This window comes from Oncorhynchus gorbuscha, linkage group LG14, assembly GCF_021184085.1.
Source record: "Oncorhynchus gorbuscha isolate QuinsamMale2020 ecotype Even-year linkage group LG14, OgorEven_v1.0, whole genome shotgun sequence".
Taxonomy (NCBI): Eukaryota; Metazoa; Chordata; class Actinopteri; order Salmoniformes; family Salmonidae; genus Oncorhynchus; species Oncorhynchus gorbuscha.
In genome coordinates, this window is record NC_060186.1 from 58867912 (window position 1) to 58894008 (window position 26097).

The 26097-nt window shown below is 44.8% G+C and overlaps 1 protein-coding gene across 8 annotated transcripts in view; it reads left to right on the forward strand.

Moving 5' to 3' along the window:
• Positions 1 to 26097, forward strand: part of syne1a (spectrin repeat containing, nuclear envelope 1a) — a 234487-nt gene that overhangs the window by 192280 nt on the left and 16110 nt on the right. For 6 of the 8 annotated variants that reach the window (XM_046298670.1, XM_046298663.1, XM_046298665.1 and 3 more), the window contains 10 exons: positions 1904 to 2059; positions 3412 to 3570; positions 3776 to 3942; positions 12206 to 12316; positions 20560 to 20722; positions 21027 to 21214; positions 22277 to 22427; positions 23655 to 23837; positions 25106 to 25243; positions 25768 to 25959. In XM_046298670.1, coding sequence (XP_046154626.1) covers positions 1904 to 2059; positions 3412 to 3570; positions 3776 to 3942; positions 12206 to 12316; positions 20560 to 20722; positions 21027 to 21214; positions 22277 to 22427; positions 23655 to 23837; positions 25106 to 25243; positions 25768 to 25959 — 1608 coding nt within the window. The remainder of the gene's footprint in view (positions 1 to 1903; positions 2060 to 3411; positions 3571 to 3775; positions 3943 to 12205; positions 12317 to 20559; positions 20723 to 21026; positions 21215 to 22276; positions 22428 to 23654; positions 23838 to 25105; positions 25244 to 25767; positions 25960 to 26097) is intronic. The other 2 variants (XM_046298666.1, XM_046298669.1) reach the window with 1 other exon arrangement.

The window sequence follows — 26097 nt, forward strand, 5'->3', positions numbered from 1 at the left end:
TTTGTGTTCAGTCTTAGCAATTAAGGTTTGATACAATGATAGATTTCCCTGTTTTACATCTAAGATTTAACACGGTAAGATAATGTTGTTGGTTATGTTTCCATCTAAGAGGAAATGCTAGCCCTTAAGATGCTGTGCTTCATACATACATCATTTTTATGGTTCATTTAGCCTTAGTCATGTTTTCAGCTGAAGCGTTTTAAGAAGCGTCCTCCTAGTGTTTTCTGTGACTTTTATGACTCATCACCCGCAGCACCATCTGGTGATGCAGTGGTGCTCAAACAACAGATTAAATAGCTTGTGTGACGCTCAGGTTGGCTAGGCTCAGTTAGTCTATATAATATTTTGTTACAATCTTCTCAAACCCAAAAAGATTTGCTCAGCTCTGCATTAAGGCAGGGCGGTTACCATATTTGACTATATACCGGTATTGATGCACGGATCAATTTGGGTTTTTACTTTACCTTCTATAACGGTATTTGACTGTTTGGTTTGTTAAATGTGATAGGCAGTTTGTAACGTCAATTTGTATAGTTTACTCGGCTACCTGAGTCGTCCCTCTCTGCTCTCTCTCCACGCCGCTTCCACACAGACCTAGTCCCAGCCCTTCACTCAAGGAGCGCATTTGTTGTTGCTTGACCACGAGACACTTTCGTTCAGTCTGCATGGTCAATGCATCACATGTTGATGACAACAATGTTGTTTTCAATTTCAATTCACAAGCATTCTATAATTACAATATTAGTTTGTGTTTCTTACATCAGCAAACAGCTAATTTGTATTTTCTTAGCAAGTTAAGCTAAATCATGTTAGCCACTAATGCTAATCGCTAGCTAACTAGCTAATAAAAGTACTGAGTCAGAGCAAACGTAGCTGGCTAATACAGCCTGATACCAGTGCTGGTGGAGGCCTAAATCAGAATGTTGTTTATGCAACATTATCTTCTAAATCAAAGAGTAATAGGCAAAGATTTAATGTAGCCAAAGAGTATAGGGTCCCATAGGAAACACGGAACATCACTAATAAACATTATATTTCCATGATTCCAAAAGTTCATCCAAGTGTTTTGATCTAAATCGCAATTGCAACATTTGGTTAAAAATAAGGCCTAGTATTTTTGTCCATATCGTGGCAGTTTGGAAATGATCCGAATTGAGTGCAGGAAATGCAGAAATGGATGGAAATGCAGGAAATTACTTTAGGTTGAATTGAACATTATAAAACTCATAAAAAAAGACTAATTGAAATCATTAAGAATAAATGTGTTGCCACCCTAGGATCAGTCACTACTCATAAAGCAAATGTAGAGCTTTTATTAATCAAAAACATGAAATACCATCAAATACCGTCAAAATTAGAAAAATACCATGATATGTATGATATTTTGGCCATATCGCTCAGCCCTACTCTGCATTAATTTATATTAGTTTAATTTATTGTGTTTGTGTGTTATCACAATCTTTTGTATAAACGGACCAAGGCGCAGCGTACGTAGAGTTCCACATATTTATTAAAGAATAAAGTGAAACTTTAGCAAAGACAAAACAAATAAAGTATAAACAAAATGTGACTAACAATGCGGTGCTAACAGGCAACTAAACATAAACAATATCCCATAACCCACAGGTGTAAAAATGTTTACTTAAGTATGATCCCCAATTAGAGACAACGATAACCAGCTGCCTCTAATTGGGAATCATACAAATCACCAACATAGAAATAAACCTAGAACCCCACATAGAAAATATAAACTAGAACAACCCCCCAGTCACGCCCTGACCTACTGTACCATAGAAAATAGACGCTTTCTATGGTCAGGACGTGACATGTGTACCTCTCTTTCAATTAATGTTAAGTAGTTGAAGAGCTGTATCGGGACCCATCATCTCTCTGTGTGGTGTAGGAGTTAGAGAGCAATGTGGATGGCTGGACTGATGACCTCACCTCTCTGTTCCTGCTGAGGGATTCTCTGGAGGGTGTGGTCAGTGCTGATGACCTCACAGTCCTGCAGGACCGCCTCCAGCTGTTGCAGCGCCAGTGGGAGGAGATCTGTCACCAGGTAGACACACCTGGCGCACACACACACACACACACACAGTGGGAGGATATACACTACCGTTCAAAGGTTTGGGTCACTTAGAAATGTCCTTGTTTTTGAAAGAGAAGCACATTTTCTGCCCATTAAAAGAACATCAAATTGATCACAAATACAGTAGACTTTGTTAATATTGTAAATGACTATTGAAGCTGGAAACTTTTTTATGGAATATCTACATATGTGTACAGAGGCCCATTATCAGCAACCATCACTCATGTGTCCCAATGCCACGTTGTGTTAGCTAATCCAAGTTTATAATTTTAAAAGGCAAATTGATCATTAGAAAACCCTTTTGCAATTATGTTAGCACAGCTGAAACTGTTGTTCTGATTAAAGAAGAAATACAACTGACCTTCTTTAGACTAGTTGAGTATCTGGAGCATCAGCATTTGTCGTTTTGATTACACGCTCAAAATGGCCAGAAACAAAGACCTTTCTTCTGAAACTCGTCAGTCTATTCATTTTCTGAGAAATGAAGGCTATTCCATGCGAGAAATTGTCAAGAAACTGAAGATCTCGTACAGCGCTGTGTACTACTCCCTTCAAAGAACAGCACAAACAGGCCCTAACCAGAATAGAAAGATGAGTGTGAGGACCCGGTGCACAACTGAGCAAGAGGACAAGTACATTAGCGTCTAGTTTGAGAAACAGACGCCTCACAAGTTCTCTACTGGCAGCTTCATTAAATAGTACCCGCAAATCACCAGTCTCAATGTCAACAGTGAAGAGGCGACTCTGGGATGCCGCAGTTGCAAAGAAAAAGCCACATCTCAGACTGGCTAATAAAAATAAATGATTAAGATGGGCAAAAGAACACAGATACTGGACAGAGGAACTCTGCCTAGGAAGCCAGCATCCCGGAGTCGCCTCTTCGCTGTTGACATTGAGACTGGTGTTTTGCGAGTACTATTTAATCAGTCTGTGCCCAGATCATTACACATTATGCTAAAATAAACAGTGGGCTATATATTTGTTACACATTGTTAGCTTGGCCTGACTGTGCATGGCTCTTTAGCACAATGAACAGAGACACAGCAATGGTGTCTTAACTGTGATGAAGTCCATATGCTGTGTGTTCAGTAAGCATATCTATTGCTTATGTTCCGGACGTCACTCACACAGTGTCATTGTGCCTTAGAGATAATGTAAGGTCGGGGTTAGTTTGGTTCCGGCAGAGAGGATATGCATAGATAACTGCACAGGGCTGGGAGCTTGGCCCGCTTTGTGGTTGCTGTTTCAAAGAGTTTTTATTGACTCTGTTTTTCTTCTGCGCCCTCCTCCTCTGACCCCCACCCCCCTCCTCCCCTCCATAGCTGTCCCTGCGCAGGCAGCAGGTGAGTGAGAAGCTGAATGAGTGGGCAGTGTTTAACGAGAAGAACAAGGACCTGTGTGAGTGGCTCACCCAGATGGAGAGCAAGGTGTCTCAGAATGGAGACATCAGCATCCAGGAGATGATCGAGAAGCTGCGCAAGGTGATTACACACACACTCACAAAGACATAAACACAACATATAAATACACACTTATTCAGACATCTTCATGATCAAGACACACAACAATACACACACTCACACGCACGCACACACACACACACGCACGCACACTCAGACACACACACTCTCTCAATCTCGATCTCATACCTTCTCACAACCTCTTTTTGCAATCCCCCTCCCCCAGGACTACCAGGAAGAGATTGGTGTGGCCCAGGAGAATAAGCAGCAGCTGCAGGTGATGGGGGAGCGCTTGGCCAGGGCCAGCCATGAGAGCAAGGCTGCAGAGATACAACACAAACTCAGCAAGGTCAGCGAGCGCTGGCAACACCTGCTGGACCTCATCGCTGCTAGGTGAGCATGAAGGGGATCTGGGTGCAATGTGGGTGAGTGGGGAGATTAAAGTTAAAGGATCACTTTACAAAAAATATATGTTTTAGTACTTTTTCTTTAGTCTACTGTTGTCCCACTCCCAAATGTGTTTATGATGTTGTACCACACACACACACACACAAGTTATTTTGTGTCGAGGTTCTGGCTAACAGCGATTAACTGCACGCAATAAAAAATAAAGAGAGTCACACACTCTATATATCAACACCAACGTTTTGGCATCACTGTGTCTTCTTCACTGTGCCTTCACTGTGCCCTGTCCATCATTGTGCCTCCCACAATAACAATCCGTACATACCCCAACCAAAAGCCCTGGATGAACGGAGATATCCGTACAATGCTGAGAGCCCGTACTGCAGCATTCATTGTCAGCAGAACGAACGCTGATGACTCGGTGGCGCGTTACGTGTATAAGGTGAGCAGATACTACCTCTGTAAATCCATTTGGAATGCAAAAAGACAATACAGACTCAAACTTTAATTACTGTTCAACAACTCAGACTCGCAACACATGTGGCAAGGACTACGGACTATCACGGAGTACAAAGGCAAATCCAGCTGTGTGGTGCCCACCAAAGCCTCCCTCCCAGATGAGTTTAACACATTCTATGCTCGCTTCGAGACAGATAACACCAAAGAGACTCGCTGATCCGGATGACTAGGTGCTTATACTCTCCGAGGCTGACGTGAGGATCAAGAGTGAATACTCTCAAAGCCGCCGGCCCAGATGGCATCCCTGGCTGCATCCTCAGAGTGTGTGCTGACCGGCTGGCGGGTGTCTTTTTGGACATATTAAACCTGTCCCAGGCTGTAGTCTACACCTGTTTCAAGGAGACCACCATTGTCCCAGTCCCCAAGAAGGACAAGTTGACATGCCCCGTTGCACTCACCCCGGTCATCGTAAAGTGCTTTGAGAGGCTGGTCATTGCCCACATCAAGGCCAGCATTCCAGGCACACTGGACCCAGTCCAAATTGTCTACCTCTCCAACAGATCCATGGAAGATGCCATTTCCATCACTATTCACACGGCTATAACACATCAGGACAAGAGGAACACCTATGTGAGAATACTGTTGATTGATTACAGTTCAACATTCAACACTATTGTTCCCTCCAAGCTCAACACCAAGCTCAGAACCCTGGGTCTGGATACCACTCTCTGCAACTGGATCCTGGACTGTGAGGATTGGCAGCAACACCTTCTCCACACTGACTCAACACAGCGGCCAGCCAGGGGTGTGTCCTCAGCCCTCTGCTGTACTCCCTGTTCACTCACGACTGTGGCTTTGCACAATACCCAACTCTATCATCAAGTTTGCTGATGACACCATGGTTGTAGGCCTGATAACCAACAACAATGAATCAGCTTATAGGGAGGAGGTTAACTGGCATTGTGGTGTTATGACAACAATTTCTCCCTAAAGGTCAGCAAAACATAGGAGTTAGTTGTCAATTTCAGGAAGCAGAGGAGTGAACATGACCCCCTTTTAATTTTTTGATTTGATTGTATCTTTATTTAACTAGTCAAGTCAGTTAAGAACAAATTCTTATTTACAATGACAGCCAAACCTGGACGACGCTGGGCCAATTGTGTGCCACCCTATGGGACTCCCAATCGCGTCCGGTTGTGATACAGCCTGGATACGACCCAGGGTGTCTGTAGTGCTGCCTCAAGCACTGAGATGCAGTGCCTTAGACCGCTGCGCCACTCAGGAGTCAGAAAACAGAATGGAGACCCGTCAGAAAGGGAAAGTGTCATCATGGTCAAAGATTAAGTTGTGCATTTTATGCACTGTAAATCCCTATGGGGGGAGGGAGTGAACAGAGTTGCTGAGTTGGCTTTACATCACATTCTGCCACTCAGAAGTCATGGGGAGGGTGAGAAATCATATGATGATTGAGCACAGGTGAAAAAGACATGATAAAATGAACAACCACACTATGATCCATTGACATAGCAGTGGGAGAGAGCCATCGAGGCATCTAGTGGCCCTTTTAGGGTACTTCAGATTATCAAATCAAATCACATTTATTTATACAGCCCTTCGTACATCAGCTGATATCTCAAAGTGCTGTACTGAAACCCAGCCTAAAACCCCAAACAGCAAGCAATGCAGGTGTAGAAGCACGGTGGCTAGGAAAAACTCCCTAGAAAGGCCAAAACCTAGGAAGAAACATAGAGAGGAACCATGCTATCTGGGGTGGCCAGTCCTCTTCTGGCTGTGCCGGGTGGAGATTATAACAGAACATGGCCAAGATGTTCAAATGTTCATAAATTACCAGCATGGTCGAATAATAATAAGGCAGAACAATTGAAACTGGAGCAGCAGCACGGCCAGGTGGACTGGGGACAGCAAGGAGTCATCATGTCAGGTAGTCCTGGGGCATGGTCCTAGGGCTCAGGTCCACCGAGACAGAGAAAGAAAGAGAGAAGGAGAGAATTAGAGAACGCACACTTCGATTCACACAGGACACCGAATAGAACAGGAGAAGTACTCCAGATATAACAAACTGACGCTAGCCCCCCGACACATAAACTACTGCAGCATAAATACTGGAGGCTGAGACAGGAGGGGTCAGGAGACACTGTGGCCCCATCCGAGGACACCCCCGGACAGGGCCAAACAGGAAGGATATAACCCCACCCACCTTGCCAAAGCACAGCCCCCACACCACTAGAAGGATATCTTCAACCACCAACTTACCATCCTAAGACAAGGCTGAGTATAGCCCACAAAGATCTCCGCCATGGAACAACCCAAGGGGGGCGCCAACCCAGACAGGATGACCACATCAGTGAATCAACCCACTCAGGTGACGCACCCCCTCCAGGGACGGCATGAGAGAGCCCCAGCAAGCCAGTGAGAGGCAGAGAATCCCAGTGGAAAGAGGGGAACCGGCCAGGCAGAGACAACCCTTCCTCTTGCTGAGCCAACTGTTCCCCTCTCTCTTTCCCCTTCCTCTTGCTGAGTCAACTGTTCCCCTCTCTCTTTCCCCTTCCTCTTGCTGAGCCAACTGTTCCCCTCTCTCTTTCCCCTTCCTCTTGCTGAGCCAACTGTTCCCCTCTCTCTTTCCCCTTCCTCTTGCTGAGCCAACTGTTCCCCTCTCTCTTTCCCCTTCCTCATGCTGAGCCAACTGTTCCCCTCTCTCTTTCCCCTTCCTCTTGCTGAGCCAACTGTTCCCCTCTCTCTTTCCCCTTCCTCTTGCTGAGCCAACTGTTCCCCTCTCTCTTTCCCCTTCCTCTTGCTGAGTCAACTGTTCCCCTCTCTCTTTCCCCTTCCTCTTGCTGAGTCAACTGCAGTTCGTTGCTCCAGAGCCTTTCCGTTCACCTTCCCACTCCTGGGCCAGACTACACTCAATCATATGTCCCACTGAAGAGATAAGTCTTCAGTAAAGACTTATATGTTGAGACCGAGTTTGCGTCTCTGACATGGGTAGGCAGACCGTTCCATAAAAATGGAGTTCTATAGGAGAAAGCCCTGCCTCCAGCTGTTTGCTTAGAAATTCTAGGGACAATTAGGAGGCCTGCGTCTTGTGACCGTAGCGTACGTGTAGGTATGTACGGCAGGACCAAATCAGAGAGATAGGTAGGAGCAAGCCCATGTAATGCTTTGTAGGTTAGCAGTAAAACCTTGATATCAGCCCTTGCTTTGACAGGAAGCCAGTGTAGAGAGGCTAGCACTGGAGTAATATGATACATTTTTTTGGTTCTAGTCAGGATTCTAGCAGCCGTATTTAGCACTAACTGAAATTTATTTAGTGCTTTATCCGGGTAGCCGGAAAGTAGAGCATTGCAGTAGTCTAACCTAGAAGTGACAAAAGCATGGATACATTTTTCTGCATCATTTTGGGACAGAAAGTTTCTGATTTCTGCAATGTTACGTAGATGGAAAAAAGCTGTCCTTGAAATGGTCTTGATATGTTCTTCAAAAGAGAGATCAGGGTCCAGAGTTTTATTTGAGACGACTGTACAACCATTAAGATTAATTGTCAGATTCAACAGAATATCTCTTTGTTTATTGGGACCTAGAACAAGCATCTCTGTTTTGTCCGAGTTTAAAAGTGAAAAGTTTGCAGCCATCCACTTCCTTATGTCTGAAACACATGCTTCTAGCAAGGGCAATTTTGGGGCTTCATCATGTTTCATTGAAATGTACAGCTGTGTGTCATCCGCATAGCAGTGAAAGTTAACATTATGTTTTCGAATAACATCCCCAAGAGGTAAAATATATAGTGAAAACAATAGTGGTCCTAAAACGGAACCTTGAGGAACACCGACATTTAAAGTTGATTTATCAGAGGACAAACCATTCACAGAGACAAACTGATATCTTTCCGACAGATAAGATCTAAACCAGGCCAGAACTTGTCCGTGTAGACCAATTTGGGTTTCCAATCTCTCCAAAAGAATGTGGTGATCGATGGTATCAAAAGCAGCACTAAGGTCTAGGAGCACGAGGACAGATGCAGGGCCTCGGTCCGATGCCATTAAAATGTAATTTACCACCTTCACAAGTGCCGTCTCAGTGCTATGATGGGGTCTAAAACCAGACTGAAGCATTTCGTATACATTGTTTGTCTTCAGGAAGGCAGTGAGTTGCTGCGCAACAGCCTTTTCAAAAAAAAATGAGAGGAATGGAAGATTCGATATAGGCCGATAGTTTTTTATATTTTCTTGGTCAAGGTTTGGCTTTTTTCAAGAGAGGCTTTATTACTGCCACTTTTAGTGAGTTTGGTACATATCCGGTGGATAGAGAGCCGTTTATTATGTTCAACATAGGAGGGTCAAGCACAGGAAGCAGTTCTTTCAGTAGTTTAGTTGGAATAGGGTCCAGAATGCAGCTTGAAGGTTTAGAGGCCATGATTATTTTCATCATTGTGTCAAGAGATATAGTACTAAAACACTTGAGCGTCTCTCTTGATCCTAGGTCCTGGGAGAGTTGTGCAGACTCAGGACAACTGAGCTTAAGGAATACGCAGATTTAAAGAGGAGTCCGTAATTTGCTTTCTAATAATCATAATCTTTTCCTCAAAGAAGTTCATGAATTTATCACTGCTAAAGTGAAAGTCATCCTCTCTTGGGGAATGCTGCTTTTTAGTTAGCTTTGCGACAGTATCAAAAAGGAATTTCGATTGTTCTTATTTTCCTCAATTAAGTTAGAAAAATAGGATGATCGAGCAACAGGTGTCTGTAATTATCTCTGGCCCTCTGTGTGGCCTTATGAGGCCTTATGGCATGTACAATACACTCAGTTTATTAGGTACCCCATTCATGAAAATGGTTAACTCCTACAGACAGTGAGTCACGTGGCAGTGGCTTGCTATATAAAGCAGGTAGAGAAGAATTGAGGCATTCAGTATTGTTTGATTGAGCGTTAGAATGAACTAAACGAGTCACCTGAATTACTTTGAGCGTGGTATGATCGTTGGTGCCAGGTGTGCCGTTTCCAATATCTCAGAAACGGCCGACAGCTGGGGGTTTTCACGCACGACAGTGTCTAGGGTTTACAGAGAACGGTGCAACAAACAAAAACATCCAGTCAGTGGCAGTCCTGTGGGCGAAAACAGCTCGTTGGTGAGAGGTGGAAGGACAACAGAAAAACATCCAGTCAGTGGCAGTCCTGTGGGCGAAAACAGCTCGTTGGTGAGAGGTGGAAGGACAACAGAAAAACATCCAGTCAGTGGCAGTCCTGTGGGCGAAAACAGCTCATTGGTGAGAGGTGGAAGGACAACAGAAAAACATCCAGTCAGTGGCAGTCCTGTGGGCGAAAACAGCTCGTTGATGAGAGGTGGAAGGACAACAGAAAAACATCCAGTCAGTGGCAGTCCTGTGGGCGAAAACAGCTCGTTGATGAGAGGTGGAAGGACAACAGAAAAACATCCAGTCAGTGGCAGTCCTGTGGGCGAAAACAGCTCGTTGATGAGAGGTGGAAGGACAACAGAAAAACATCCAGTCAGTGGCAGTCCTGTGGGCGAAAACAGCTCGTTGGTGAGAGGTGGAAGGACAACAGAAAAACATCCAGTCAGTGGCAGTCCTGTGGGCGAAAACAGCTCGTTGGTGAGAGGTGGAAGGACAACAGAAAAACATCCAGTCAGTGGCAGTCCTGTGGGCGAAAACAGCTCGTTGGTGAGAGGTGGAAGGACAACAGAAAAACATCCAGTCAGTGGCAGTCCTGTGGGCGAAAACAGCTCGTTGATGAGAGGTGGAAGGACAACAGAAAAACATCCAGTCAGTGGCAGTCCTGTGGGCGAAAACAGCTCGTTGATGAGAGGTGGAAGGACAACAGAAAAACATCCAGTCAGTGGCAGTCCTGTGGGCGAAAACAGCTCGTTGATGAGAGGTGGAAGGACAACAGAAAAACATCCAGTCAGTGGCAGTCCTATGGGCGAAAACAGCTCGTTGATGAGAGGTGGAAGGACAACAGAAAAACATCCAGTCAGTGGCAGTCCTGTGGGTGAAAACAGCTCGTTGATGAGAGGTGGAAGGACAACAGAAAAACATCCAGTCAGTGGCAGTCCTGTGGGTGAAAACAGCTCGTTGATGAGAGGTGGAAGGACAACAGAAAAACATCCAGTCAGTGTCAGTCCTGTGGGCGAAAACAGCTCGTTGGTGAGAGGTGGAAGGACAACAGAAAAACATCCAGTCAGTGGCAGTCCTGTGGGCGAAAACAGCTCGTTGATGAGAGGTGGAAGGACAACAGAAAAACATTCAGTCAGTGGCAGTCCTGTGGGTGAAAACAGCTCGTTGATGAGAGGTGGAAGGACAACAGAAAAACATCCAGTCAGTGGCAGTCCTGTGGGCGAAAACAGCTCGTTGATGAGAGGTGGAAGGACAACAGAAAAACAGCCAGTCAGTGGCAGTCCTGTGGGCGAAAACAGCTCGTTGATGAGAGGTGGAAGGACAACAGAAAAACATCCAGTCAGTGGCAGTCCTGTGGGCGAAAACAGCTCGTTGATGAGAGGTGGAAGGACAACAGAAAAACATCCAGTCAGTGGCAGACCTGTGGGCGAAAACAGCTCGTTGATGAGAGGTGGAAGGACAACAGAAAAACATCCAGTCAGTGGCAGTCCTGTGGGCGAAAACAGCTCGTTGATGAGAGGTGGAAGGACAACAGAAAAACATCCAGTCAGTGGCAGTCCTGTGGGCGAAAACAGCTCGTTGGTGAGAGGTGGAAGGACAACAGAAAAACATCCAGTCAGTGGCAGTCCTGTGGGCGAAAACAGCTCGTTGATGAGAGGTGGAAGGACAACAGAAAAACATCCAGTCAGTGGCAGTCCTGTGGGCGAAAACAGCTCGTTGATGAGAGGTGGAAGGACAACAGAAAAACATCCAGTCAGTGGCAGTCCTGTGGGCGAAAACAGCTCGTTGGTGAGAGGTGGAAGGACAACAGAAAAACATCCAGTCAGTGGCAGTCCTGTGGGCGAAAACAGCTCGTTGATGAGAGGTGGAAGGACAACAGAAAAACATCCAGTCAGTGGCAGTCCTGTGGGCGAAAACAGCTCGTTGATGAGAAGTCGTGCAAGCTAAGAGGCGGACCAGAAATATGCAAATAATGGCGCAGTACAACAGTGGTGTGCAGAATGGCTTCTCAGAATGCACAACTCGTCTGTCCTTGTCACAGATGGGCTATTACAGCAGACGACCACACCAGGTTCCACTCCTATCAACTAACAACAAGAAGTGGCTCCAGTGGGCCATTCTACTTCGACCAACACTGGACATTTGAGGAGTGGAAAAACATTAGATGAATCTCGATTACTGTTGCGTCATGCTGATGGCAGAGTCAGGATTTGGCGTAAACAGCATGAGTCCATGGCCCCATCCTGCCTGGTGTCAACAGTACAGGCGGGTGGTGGTGTAACGGTGTGGGGAATGTTTTTCTGGCACACATTAGGTTCCTTGATACCAAATGAGCAACGTTTCCATGCCCCGAAGAATTCAGCCTCTTCTAAAGGCAAAGGGGGGTCCGACCCAGTACTAGATGGGTGTATCTAATAAACTGGCCACTGAGTGTAATTAAATAATTAAATAAGATGATTTTAAAATAAAAAGTTGTAAATCATTATCCAAAATCAGTGAATGCTATTGGTGTTTTAATATGAGGGTTTCAGTAAATATCAAAAAGAGTGGTGATGATGATGATGCACATCTATAGGTCATGTGGATGTGTTCGGTCTGTGCAGCTTGGGTGGGAAGTGATATGATGTTCTGTAAATTCACAGCAATTCGCTTCCTCCTAGTGGAGAAGTCTTGAGTGAGAGGACGCCTGTGAGTCACATGACTAGAATAGCTGTGACTAGGCCTGTTGGTCTTGGTGTCCGGACAACAGAGAGGTAAAAAGAAAGAGAGCAAAAGAGCTCTCATGCCTTCCTCTTCTCTTCCTCTTCCTCTCCCTTTCCCCTTCCTCTTGCTGAGCCAACTGTTCCCCTCTCTCTTTCCCCTTCCTCTTGCTGAGCCAACTGTTCCCCTCTCTCTTTCCCCTTCTTCTTGCTGAGCCAACTGTTCCCCTCTCTCTTTCCCCTTCCTCTTGCTGAGCCAACTGTTCCCCTCTCTCTTTCCCCTTCCTCTTGCTGAGCCAACTGTTCCCCTCTCTCTTTCCCCTTCCTCTTGCTGAGCCAACTGTTCCCCTCTCTCTTTCCCCTTCCTCTTGCTGAGTCAACTGTTCCCCTCTCTCTTTCCCCTTCCTCTTGCTGAGCCAACTGTTCCCCTCTCTCTTTCCCCTTCCTCTTGCTGAGTCAACTGTTCCCCTCTCTCTTTCCCCTTCCTCTTGCTGAGCCAACTGTTCCCCTCTCTCTTTCCCCTTCCTCTTGCTGAGCCAACTGTTCCCCTCTCTCTTTCCCCTTCCTCTTGCTGAGCCAACTGTTCCCCTCTCTCTTTCCCCTTCCTCTTGCTGAGCCAACTGTTCCACTCTCTCTTTCCCCTTCCTCTTGCTGAGCCAACTGTTCCCCTCTCTCTTTCCCCTTCCTCTTGCTGAGCCAACTGTTCCCCTCTCTCTTTCCCCTTCCTCTTGCTGAGCCAACTGTTCCCCTCTCTCTTTCCCCTTCCTCTTGCTGAGCCAACTGTTCCCCTCTCTCTTTCCCCTTCCTCTTGCTGAGCCAACTGTTCCCCTCTCTCTTTCCCCTTCTTCTTGCTGAGCCAACTGTTCCCCTCTCTCTCTCCCCTTCCTCTTGCTGAGCCAACTGTTCCCCTCTCTTTTCCCCTTCCTCTTGCTGAGCCAACTGTTCCCCTCTCTCTTTCCCCTTCCTCTTGCTGAGCCAACTGTTCCCCTCTCTCTTTCCCCTTCCTCTTGCTGAGCCAACTGTTCCCCTCTCTCTTTCCCCTTCCTCTTGCTGAGCCAACTGTTCCCCTCTCTCTTTCCCCTTCCTCTTGCTGAGCCAACTGTTCCCCTCTCTCTTTCCCCTTCTTCTTGCTGAGGCAACTGTTCCCCTCTCTCTCTCCCTTCCTCTTGCTGAACCAACTGTTCCCCTCTCTCTTTCCCCTTCCTCTTGCTGAGTCAACTGTTCCCCTCTCTCTTTCCCCTTCCTCTTGCTGAGCCAACTGTTCCCCTCTCTCTTTCCCCTTCCTCTTGCTGAGTCAACTGTTCCCCTCTCTCTTTCCCCTTCTTCTTGCTGAGCCAACTGTTCCCCTCTCTCTCTCTCCCCTTCCTCTTGCTGAGCCAACTGTTCCCCTCTCTCTTTCCCCTTCCTCTTGCTGAGCCAACTGTTCCCCTCTCTCTTTCCCCTTCCTCTTGCTGAGCCAACTGTTCCCCTCTCTCTTTCCCCTTCCTCTTGCTGAGCCAACTGTTCCCCTCTCTCTTTCCCCTTCCTCTTGCTGAGCCAACGGTTCCCCTCTCTCTTTCCCCTTCCTCTTGCTGAGCCAACGGTTCCCCTCTCTCTTTCCCCTTCTTCTTGCTGAGCCAACTGTTCCCCTCTCTCTTTCCCCTTCCTCTTGCTGAGCCAACTGTTCCCCTCTCTCTTTCCCCTTCCTCTTGCTGAGCCAACTGTTCCCCTCTCTCTTTCCCCTTCCTCTTGCTGAGCCAACTGTTCCCCTCTCTCTTTCCCCTTCCTCTTGCTGAGCCAACTGTTCCCCTCTCTCTTTCCCCTTCCTCTTGCTGAGCCAACTGTTCCCCTCTCTCTTTCCCCTTCCTCTTGCTGAGCCAACTGTTCCCCTCTCTCTTTCCCCTTCCTCTTGCTGAGCCAACTGTTCCCCTCTCTCTTTCCCCTTCCTCTTGCTGAGCCAACTGTTCCCCTCTCTCCCCTTCCTCTTGCTGAGTCAACTGTTCCCCTCTCTCTTTCCCCTTCCTCTTGCTGAGCCAACTGTTCCCCTCTCTCTTTCCCCTTCCTCTTGCTGAGCCAACTGTTCCCCTCTCTCTTTCCCCTTCCTCTTGCTGAGCCAACGGTTCCCCTCTCTCTTTCCCCTTCCTCTTGCTGAGCCAACGGTTCCCCTCTCTCTTTCCCCTTCCTCTTGCTGAGCCAACTGTTCCCCTCTCTCTTTCCCCTTCCTCTTGCTGAGCCAACTGTTCCCCTCTCTCTTTCCCCTTCCTCTTGCTGAACCAACTGTTCCCCTCTCTCTTTCCCCTTCCTCTTGCTGAGCCAACGGTTCCCCTCTCTCTTTCCCTTTCCTCTTGCTGAGCCAACTGTTCCCCTCTCTCTTTCCCCTTCCTCTTGCTGAGCCAACTGTTCCCCTCTCTCTTTCCCCTTCCTCTTGCTGAGCCAACTGTTCCCCTCTCTCTTTCCCCTTCCTCTTGCTGAACCAACTGTTCCCCTCTCTCTTTCCCTCCCTCTATCTTCCCCCGGCTGTTGCCCTCTGAGAATGGAATGGAGGGAGGAGGGGAGAAGAGGAGGGGGTGTGGGCAGTAAGTGACCTCACAGACAGCTGCAGACTTGTTCGATTCTGTCCGTCCCTTTTTCCACAAGGAAAACTTAAAGCAGAGTCAGTTTCTCACAAGTAGTTTCTCAGAAGTATAAGAAAACCTTAAACATACTTTCATTTTGTCTCAACTTGTGGAGTTTTTCAGCAGTTGGAGAAAGTATTTAGTAGTTTAACTTAAGAGTGTTTGAAAAGGGAAGACACTTTTCCCATTCCAGGAGTTCTCACAGAAACACTTGAACTTTTATCTCCTGTGCACACTGGCTCCGTGCACGCCTGCTGTGTGACATTCCATCCGTCTGCCTGCTCTGCGGCACATGGCTCTGACTGTAAGTCTTCTTTTAGCAACAGCAGCACTTGTCACTCTCAGACACACACACACACACATGCCATTTGGGCTGTCTTTTTTTAATACCTTTGAGAGCAGTTGACAAGTAACACTAGTGTGCCACCCCCCCCCCCCCCCTCATGTTAACCCCCCTCTCCCGACACTACATGGGGTAAACTAGCTCGACTAAGGAAAGTCCCATTTGGGACACCCAGAAGATAGAGAAGGGAGTTTAAACCATAGCTAGCTCCATAACGTTACTGTTTATTGACGTTAGCTTTGAGTTTGGACATTCCTGCCCCCATGGTTCTGGACTTGGGGACTGATACCATGGCAGGATGCCCAAGCGAAGACTCGGAGGATCTGCCGGAATGTGACTGCGATATCAACAGGCAGGCTTTTCTTGGAGAATTGTGCTGGAATTGTTTTGTCTTGGAAAATTACACTGGAGTTGTTTGGAATCTGGCTTGCATGTTCGTTTGCTCTATTAGGCAATTATTTAATCAAATAACTGGTTTTGGATAATAGTGTAAGAGGTTGTCTGCTGTCGGCTGGATACTGGAGAACTACAGTATTGCAGAGCTTTGTGCACTAGCAGAGTGTGGGCGGAGTAGGCTAGCTGTTGTTGACTGTTATAGATGTTGAGACATTTCTCTCTGTGTTGATGAATAGGCTGTTGTTTCTCTGCTCTCTAAAAGGTCATTGAGGGGATCAAAAACTCTTTCAATGTCAAACTTTCTTTTCTCTGTCATCATCAGTGGGTAACAACAAGAGAGAAGCATGAGATAGTTTAGTGACTTTTACTCTTTTACTCTTTTACTGTTCCAAACATACTGTAGCTGCTTAGGGTGAGAAGCATAAACAGTACATCAATGCTATATTATTTTCACCTTGTGCAAATAGCTGGTGATTTAGAATATTAGGGATATTGATTGTAATCCGTGTAAGCGGTACTATTACGTAATCAGATTACTTTCAAATTGGGTAATATTATTACAGTTACTTTGTCAAATAACATGATACTTTCCGAATCATATCACTACCGGACGCGTTTCCATGATCGGATCTCGACTTGCTTCCTCATTTAGTTCTGGGCAAGCTGGGAAAGGCTGTTTGGACAAATGTCATGACATCTGCTTTCCATAGAAATGTATAGAGGGCGCAGCTCTGATCCAAGCTATTGATCGCTTCTGTGATAGAAAAGCCCATAGAAGTCTTTCCCGCCTAGTGGCAAGTGTGCACTCTAGACATCTCTATGGTTCCGCGTAGTTTTACATGCAGTTTATATCCAGAATTGGCAGCTCCAGAGAAAGATTTTAAATGAAACGATAGGAAATCTGTACAGATTTTACTGGCACCTCAAATTTCTACTGCTTGAGCTCCTGCACATCTTATATAATATTAGCTCAAAAGTATTGTGGAGCTCCTGCACCTAAATATAAATAGTACAGACACCCAAAATGAATACCGGCACCTATTTCAGTCCAGAATCAAACACTAATAACTAGTAAGATAACATGTTACTTTCCACCCAAAGTAATATTGTAAAGTAACTAATCCCAACTAATCCCAAATAACTAATCCCAACACTGATTATAATATTGTTAATATACAGAGCATGTATCAATGTTGGGAGCCACTAAACTATGTCACCATGGCCTGTTTAAACACTATCATCCAGAAGGCGAGGTCAATACAGGTGCATCAAAGATGGGACCGAGAGACTGAAAAACAGCTTTTATCTCAATGCCATCTGACTGTTAAATAGCCTTCACTAGCCGGCTTCCACCTAGTACCCTGCCCTGAACTTAGTCACTGCCACTAGCCAGCTTCCACCTAGTACCCTGCCCTGAACTTAGTCACTGCCACTAGCCAGCTTCCACCTAGTACCCTGCCCTGAACTTAGTCACTGCCACTAGCCAGCTTCCACCTAGTACCCTGCCCTGAACTTAGTCACTGCCACTAGCCGGCTTCCACCTAGTACCCTGCCCTGAACTTAGTCACTGCCACTAGCCAGCTTCCACCTAGTACCCTGCCCTGAACTTAGTCACTGCCACTAGCCAGCTTCCACCTAGTACCCTGCCCTGAACTTAGTCACTGCCACTAGCCGGCTTCCACCTAGTACCCTGCCCTGAACTTAGTCACTGCCACTAGCCAGCTTCCACCTAGTACCCTGCCCTGAACTTAGTCACTGCCACTAGCCGGCTTCCACCTAGTACCCTGCCCTGAACTTAGTCACTGCCACTAGCCGGCTTCCACCTAGTACCCTGCCCTGAACTTAGTCACTGCCACTAGCCGGCTTCCACCTAGTACCCTGCCCTGAACTTAGTCACTGCCACTAGCCGGCTTCCACCTAGTACCCTGCCCTGAACTTAGTCACTGCCACTAGCCGGCTTCCACCCAGTACCCTGCCCTGAACTTAGTCACTGCCACTAGCCGGCTTCCACCTAGTACCCTGCCCTGAACTTAGTCACTGCCACTAGCCGGCTTCCACCTAGTACCCTGCCCTGAACTTAGTCACTGCCACTAGCCAGCTACCACCTAGTACCCTGCCCTGAACTTAGTCACTGCCACTAGCCAGCTACCACCCAGTTACCAGTGGAGTAAAGTACTTATGTAAAAATACTTTAAAGTAGTGCTTAAGTAGTTTTTGGGGGTATCTGTACTTTACTTTACTATTTATATTTTTGACAACTTTTGGTCACTTTGATAATGTTTACATACTGTTTTACTAATATATATGTTAATTCGGAAAGAATTCAGACCCCTTGACTTTTTCCACATTTTGTTACTTTACAGCCTTATTCTAAAATTGATTAAATTGTTTTTTTCCCCCTCATCCATCGACATACAATACACATAATGACAAAGCAAAAACAGGTTTTTAGAAATGTTAGCAAATGAATGAAAAATAAATAACTGAAATATCACATTTACATAAGTATTCAGACCCTTTACTCAGTACTTTGTTGAAGCACCTTTGGCAGCGTTTACAGCCTCAAGTCTTGGGTATGACGCTACAAGCTTGGTACACCTGTATTTGGGGAGTTTCTCCCATTCTTCTCTGCAGATCCTCTCGTTCTTCTCTGCAGATCCTCTCAAGCTCTGTCAGGTTGGGTGGGGAGCGTTGCTGCACAGCTATTTTCAGGTCTCTCCAGAGATGTTTGATCGGGTTCAAGTTGGGGCTCTGGCTGGGCCACTAAAGGACATTCAGAGACTTGTTCCGAAGCCACTCCTCCATTGTCTTGGCTGTGTGCTTAGTGTCATTGTTCTGTTGGAAGGTGAACCTTCACCCCAGCCTGAGGTCCTGAGTGTTCCGAGGCAGGTTTTCATCTGTACTTTGCTCCGTTCATCTTACCCTCAATCCTGACTAGTCCCCCAGCCCTGCTGCTGAAAAAACATCCGCTCAGCATGATGCTGCCACCGCCATGCTTCACCATAAGAATGGTGCCTGGTTTCCTCCAGGCGTGACGCTTGGCATCCAATCCAAATAGTTTCATCTTGGTTTCATCAGAACAGAGAATCTTGTTTCTCATGGTCTGAGATTCCTTTTGCCTGTCATGTGCCTTTTACTGCGGAGTGGCTTCAGTCTGGCCACTCTACCATAAAGGCCTGATTGGTGGAGTGTTGCAGAGATGGTTATCCTTCTGGAAGGTTCTCCCATCGCCACAGAGGAACTCTGGAGCTCTGTCAGAGGGACCATTGGGTTCATGGTCACCTCCCTCACCAAAGCCCTTCTCTCCCGATTGCTCAGTTTGGCCAGGCAGCCAGTTCTAGGAAGAGTCTTGGTGGTTCCATACTTCTTCCATTTAAGAATAATGGAGGACACTGTGTTCTTGGGGACCTTCAACGCTGCAGACATTTTTTGGTACCCTTCCCCAAATCTGTGCCTCGACACAATCCTGTCTCTGAGCTCTACAGACAATTCCTTCGACCTCATGGCATGGTTTTTGCTCTGACATGCACTGTAAACTGTGGGACCTTATATAGACAGGTGTGTGCCTTTCCAAATAATGGCCAATCAATTGATAATCTTAAGGATTATCAATGGAAACAGGATGCAACTGAGCTGAATTTCGAGTTTCATAGCAGAGTCTGAATACTTATGTAAATAAGGTATTTCTGTTTAAAAATATATATCCATTTGCAAAAATGTCTAAAAACCTGTTTTTCACTTTGTCATTATGGGGTATTGTGTGTAGATTGATGAGGATTTTATTTTATTTTAGCAATTTTAAATAAGGCTGTAACGTAACAAAATGTGGAAAAAGGGAATGGGTCTGAATACATTCCGAAGGCACTGTGTGTACTGTATTCTAGTCAATGCTGCTCTGACATTGCTCTTCATAATATTTATGTGTGTCTTAATTCATTTCTTTTACTTTTAGATTTGTGTGTATCGTTAGATATTACTGCACTTTTGGAGCTAGGAACACAAGCATTTCGCTACACCCATAATACATATGCTAAATATGTGTATCCGACAAATCAAATTTGATTTGATTGATGTGAGTTCCCTGGCATGATGACATTCTGATGAGGCAGTCCATTTATAGATCAGAGTACTCACGGGCTATACACAGCTGAAATAATAATGCCATATCGTCTGCCCCTATAGACCGGTCTGTGATACAGCCTCCTGTACAGTCACAGTCACAGTGGTATAGGGTGTCTAAAGTGGCAGACGCCTGCCAAAAACTTCCAATGGGTAACAACTTATTTACTTTAATTAGTGGATCCAGTACAGAATGGCTCCTGCCTGCATTCAATACTAGTATTTCTGGTGTGACAGGGAGGGACGACGTGAGAGAGCTGCATAACTTTGAAGGGTGTAGTAGTGTGAATGTGAAGAGTTGACTCTGCTCCTTCGGCAGTTTATAATGGGTGTATTTAAAATCAGAGGACATTCTTTCCATTTCTCACAACCTCCATAAACGTTTTACATATTTAGATTTTAATGTATCACACGTCCAAAATGGATCCCAGACAGATGTTATGTGGGGTTACAGTAGGAGTTTAATATTCACATAAATATGTCCTGTAAACATATCCCTAAACCCTTCTGACCTCAGGGTATCATCTTCCACTCCTGCAGCCCTCTCGGTTGCGGACATGTTGGTTATGGTTTGTTGTGGTACTGGGGCCCCCCTCTCTACCTCTCATTCCTAATGGAGGACTAGTGATAATGGGGGAGCTGAGTGATATTGTGTTGTTACGGTTGCTTCTTGGTTGTTGAGTTGTTGTTGTAGTTTTTTAGTGGTTATGGTCGATATCTTCAGTGATTGTATGACTACATACAGTAGGTAAGGTTTCTGTAGTAGAATGAAGTTCTGGTAGTATTTAGTTTGTTTGTATGGAGGGTGACTGACTGAATCTAACATGACTGAATCTCTCTCTCAGGGTGAAGAAGTTGAGGGAGACGCTAGTTGCGGTGCAGCAGCTGGATAAGAACATGTGCAGTCTGCGCTCCTGGCTCGCTCACATCGAGACAGAGCTGACTAGACCTCTCGTCTACGACACCTGTGACGCGCAAGAGATACAGAGGAAACTCAACCAGCAGCAGGTAGGAGGAACACACTCACTCTGAAAGAGACAGACAGGCAGGCAAGGCTAGCTACATGATCAGATCATGTGGTTTGATTTATTTCCTAAAATACGTGGTAAACATCTGAACAACTGGTGATGATGCAACAGGGTAGAAAGTCATCGCCCAAGTGAGGTCTTTATGGTATTTCAAGACAGTGTTTTTTTCTCACCCACTGTTTCTGTTCCTGTCCTCAACCCTCCAATTTTACCCACTCTTCATCCCTTTCTCCACCCATCCTCATCTTTCTTCTTTCTCTGCCTTCCCCTTTCTCCACCTCCAGGACATTCAGCGGGACATAGAGAAGCACAGTACAGGCGTGGCGTCTGTGTTGAACCTGTGTGAAGTGTTGCTACATGACTGTGACGCCTGTTCTACGGAGACAGAGTGTGACTCCATCCAGCAGGCCACCAGGGGCCTGGACCGACGCTGGAGGAACATCTGTGCCATGTCCATGGAAAGGAGGCTCAAGTGGGTCCTATACAGTACAGTACAGTACAGTACACACACACACACACACACACACACACACACACACACACACACACACACACACACACACACACACACACACACACACACACACACACACACACACACACACACACACACACACACACACACACACACACACAGTACATACAGTGGGGCAAAAACGTATTTAGTCAGCCACCAATTGTGCAAGTTCTCCCACTTAAAAAGATGAGAGGTAAGAGGTAAAAAAGAGGTAATAGAGGTAATTTTCATCATAGGTACACTTCAACAATGAAGGACAAAAATCCAGAAAATCCCATTGTAGGATTTTTAATGAATTTATTTGCAAATTATGGTGGAAAATAAGCATTCTTCTGTAATTTTGGTAACTTTGGTCATTTATACTTGAATACATTTTTTGAATCACTTTCATAAATAGTAGTCATTTTGTAAATATGTGTTCATATCTTCCATGAGTTTCTAGGAAATAGGCCATATGGTTAAAGTGAAAATTGCCTAATTAATGAAAAATAAATCAATTCTAATAAACAATGCCATTATTTTAAATGAACTCTTTCAACTATTGTCTTTTTTCATAACTGCCACCAGTTTGGCCACAAAACATGTATAACAAAGACATAATAACATAGTAAAATAAATACAAGAGTAAAAAAAATATATATATATTTCATGCTGAAACTCTCATATTAAACACCAACGGTATTCACTAAGTTGATGGTTTATATGTAGGATAATGTTTTACAACTTCACATATTTACAAATTCTATATTTTATTTTAAAATAATCTCTATTAGATTTGTTAAATATATTTTACATATGATAAGGCCACACAGAGGGCCAGAGATAATTACAGGCACCTGTGATAATCTGAAGTACCCAAAAAAGGCCACTAGATGCCATCTAATAACATTCCACATATTCCTTGAAAGTTATCAAAATTCTGGTAGCTTACTGGTAAACTTCAAACGTTTCCAGTAGTATACCCTCCCCTTGCAACCCTAAGTGTGTATCAAACGTCACTCTCTCATCTTCTTGTAGGATTGAGGAGACGTGGAGGCTGTGGCAGAAGTTTCTGGATGACTTCTCTCGTTTTGAGGAGTGGCTGAAGACCTCAGAGCGGACGGCTGCTCTTCCCAACTCCTCTGGAGTTCTATACACCATCGCAAAGGAGGAGCTCAAGAAGTTTGAGGTACAGGTTAGAGAGTGGTTGAAGTTTGAGGTACAGGTTAGAGAGTGGTTGAAGTTTGAGGTACAGGTTAGAGAGTGGTTGAAGTTTGAGGTACAGGTTAGAGAGTGGTTGAAGTTTGAGGTACAGGTTAGAGAGCGGTTGATGTTTGAGGTACAGGTTAGAGAGCGGTTGAAGTTTGACATACAGGTTAGAGAGCGGTTGAAGTTTGAGGTACAGGTTAGAGAGCGGTTGAAGTTTGAGGTACAGGTTAGAGAGCTGTTGAAGTTTGAGGTACAGGTTAGAGAGTGGTTGAAATTTGACATACAGGTTAGAGAGCTGTTGAAGTTTGACATACAGGTTAGAGAGCTGTTGAAGTTTGAGGTACAGGTTAGAGAGCTGTTGAAGTTTGAGGTACAGGTTAGAGAGCAGTTGAAGTTTGAGGTACAGGTTAGAGAGCGGTTGAAGTTTGAGGTACAGGTTAGAGAGCTGTTGAAGTTTGAGGTACAGGTTAGAGAGTGGTTGAAATTTGAGATACAGTTTAGAGAGCGGTTGAAGTTTGAGGTACAGGTTAGAGAGCGGTTGAAGTTTGACATACAGGTTAGAGAGCGGTTGAAGTTTGAGGTACAGGTTAAGAGAGTGGGTGAAGTTTGAGGTACAGGTTAGAGAGCGGTTGAAGTTTGAGGTACAGGTTAGAGAGCTGTTGAAGTTTGAGGTACAGGTTAGAGAGCTGTTGAAGTTTGAGGTACAGGTTAGAGAGCTGTTGAAGTTTGAGGTACAGGTAAGAGAGTGGTTGAAGTTTGAGGTACAGGTTAGAGAGCGGTTGTGGGCAGAGAAAAGGGAAGGAAAGGAGGGGAAGAGTTTAAATAGTTGTAAAGACAGGGTAGGAAGAAGAGAGATCGAGAGATGAAGTAAGAATGAGAGAGCGTGTGTGTACAGTGCAAAGTGAAGGGGGGGGGGGCATATGGGGTAAAGTGAGAGAGTGCAGAGTAAGAGAAGGGGGAGATCAGATTACTGGAATCTGTCTTTGCTGGTTGTCACATTTTCCCTGCAGTAGCTGACCAGGACCAATGGGGTGATGTGTCAGTGTCATCCCAGAATACCACAGGCTTACTTGAAACCGTTGTTGGGTCAAAATAATCAACCAATTACACATACTGAGACCACCAACCTTACATTTACTTTGTGTTTTATTTTGTATGTGTACAGTATTTGTATAATATCTTCATTCTGATCATGTGTGTGTCCTAGGCCTTCCAGAGGCAGGTCCAGGAGTTTCTGACCCAGCTGGAGCTGATCAATAAGCAGTACCGCCGACTGGCCAGAGAGAACCGCACAGACTCCTCCTGCCGCCTCCGTGAAATGGTGCATGATGGGAACCGGCGCTGGGACAACCTGCAGAAGAGGGTTGCCTCCATCCTGCGCAGGCTCAAGGTATGCTGGGAAATGTCATGATGTCATAACATATGTTATGAAACATGGTGATGATATAGCAGAGCCTGGTCAGGTCAGGATTTATCACATCATTTTGTTGTGAAGATAAAAGAGTAGAAACTCACAAATACTTAGTTTCACTCTGATCACTGTTTTAATCTAGTTATTAAACAGACCTATAACACTGTTTTAATCTAGTTATTAAACAGACCTATAACACTGTTTTAGTCTAGATATTAAACAGACCTATAACACTGTTTTAATCTAGATATTAAACAGACCTATAACACTGTTTTAATCTAGATATTAAACAGACCTATAACACTGTTTTAGTCTAGATATTAAACAGACCTATAACTATAACACTGTTTTAATCTAGTTATTAAACAGATCTATAACACTGTTTTAATCTAGTTATTAAACAGACCTATAACACTGTTTTAATCTAGTTATTAAACAGACCTATAACACTGTTTTAGTCTAGATATTAAACAGACCTATAACACTGTTTTAATCTAGTTATTAAACAGACCTATAACACTGTTTTAGTCTAGATATTAAACAGACCTATAACACTGTTTTAATCTAGTTATTAAACAGACCTATAACACTGTTTTAGTCTAGATATTAAACAGACCTATAACACTGTTTTAATCTAGTTATTAAACAGACCTATAACACTGTTTTAATCTAGTTATTAAACAGACCTATAACACTGTTTTAGTCTAGATATTAAACAGACCTATAACACTGTTTTAATCTAGTTATTAAACGGCCCTATAACACTGTTTTAATCTAGTTATTAAACAGACCTATAACACTGTTTTAATCTAGTTATTAAACGGCCCTATAACACTGTTTTAATCTAGTTATTAAACAGACCTATAACACTGTTTTAATCTAGTTATTAAACAGACCTATAACACTGTTTTAGTCTAGATATTAAACAGACCTATAACACTGTTTTAATCTAGTTATTAAACGGCCCTATAACACTGTTTTAATCTAGTTATTAAACAGACCTATAACACTGTTTTAATCTAGTTATTAAACAGACCTATAACACTGTTTTAATCTAGTTATTAAACGGCCCTATAACACTGTTTTAATCTAGTTATTAAACAGACCTATAACACTGTTTTAATCTAGTTATTAAACAGACCTATATCACTGTTTTAATCTAGTTATTAAACAGACCTATAACACTGTTTTAATCTAGTTATTAAACAGCCCTATAACACTGTTTCACTCTCTGTGTGTTCTCTCAGCACTTTATTGGTCAGAGGGAGGAGTTTGAGACAGCTAGAGACAGCATCCTGGTGTGGCTCACTGAGATGGACCTGCAGCTCACCAACATAGAACACTTCTCAGAGTGTGATGTTCAGGCTAAGATCAAACAGCTAAGGGTAAGAACCAGTGGAGGCTGCTGGGGGGAGGACGGCTCATACTAATGTCTGGAATGGATCAAATGGAACCGGCATCAAACACATGGAAACCATGGAAACCATGATGTGTTTGATGTATTTGATACCGTTCCACTGATTCCACTCCAGTCATTACCACGAGCCCGTCGTCCCCAATTAAGGTGCCACCAACGTCCTGTGGTAAGAACAGTGTGTCCCGAGTGTGCGTGCATGCATACGTGTGTGCATTCGAGCACGTGTGTGTGAATTTGAATGCTATATTTTCAATGTTTTTTTAGTTTGAATGAACTCTCTATGACGGCTTGGCAATTTAACTATCTTTAACTATCTTTAACTATCTTTAACTAACTTGGTCTCCTCCTGTGCTGTATGTAACTAGTATCCTCCCATGACGGATTTAACTGGCATAACAAATAGAGATAAAAGCAGTTCCCCGATTCCCCTTGGCAAAACATACTGGAACGTCTAACCCCTGACCTTTGCCCTCTGTGTGTGTGTGTGTTCAGGCGTTCCAGCAGGAGATCTCTCTGAACACAGGGCAGATTGAGCTGGTGTTCAGGCAGGGGGAGGCCCTGATAGAGAAGAGTGAGCCTCTGGATGGTGCTGTTCTAGAGGAGGAACTGGAGGAGCTACAGAGGTACTGGCAGGAGGTGTTTGGACGTGTCGACAGATACTACAAGAAGCTGACACGCCTGCCTGTGAGTAATGTCTTTTGCTTACAGAACACACACACATACTACAAGAAGATATGGGCCATTTGCCAATATGATATAACTACCATAACCTCGTACACACACCTAGCACGCACATACAAACGTACACACTCACTCCCCCTC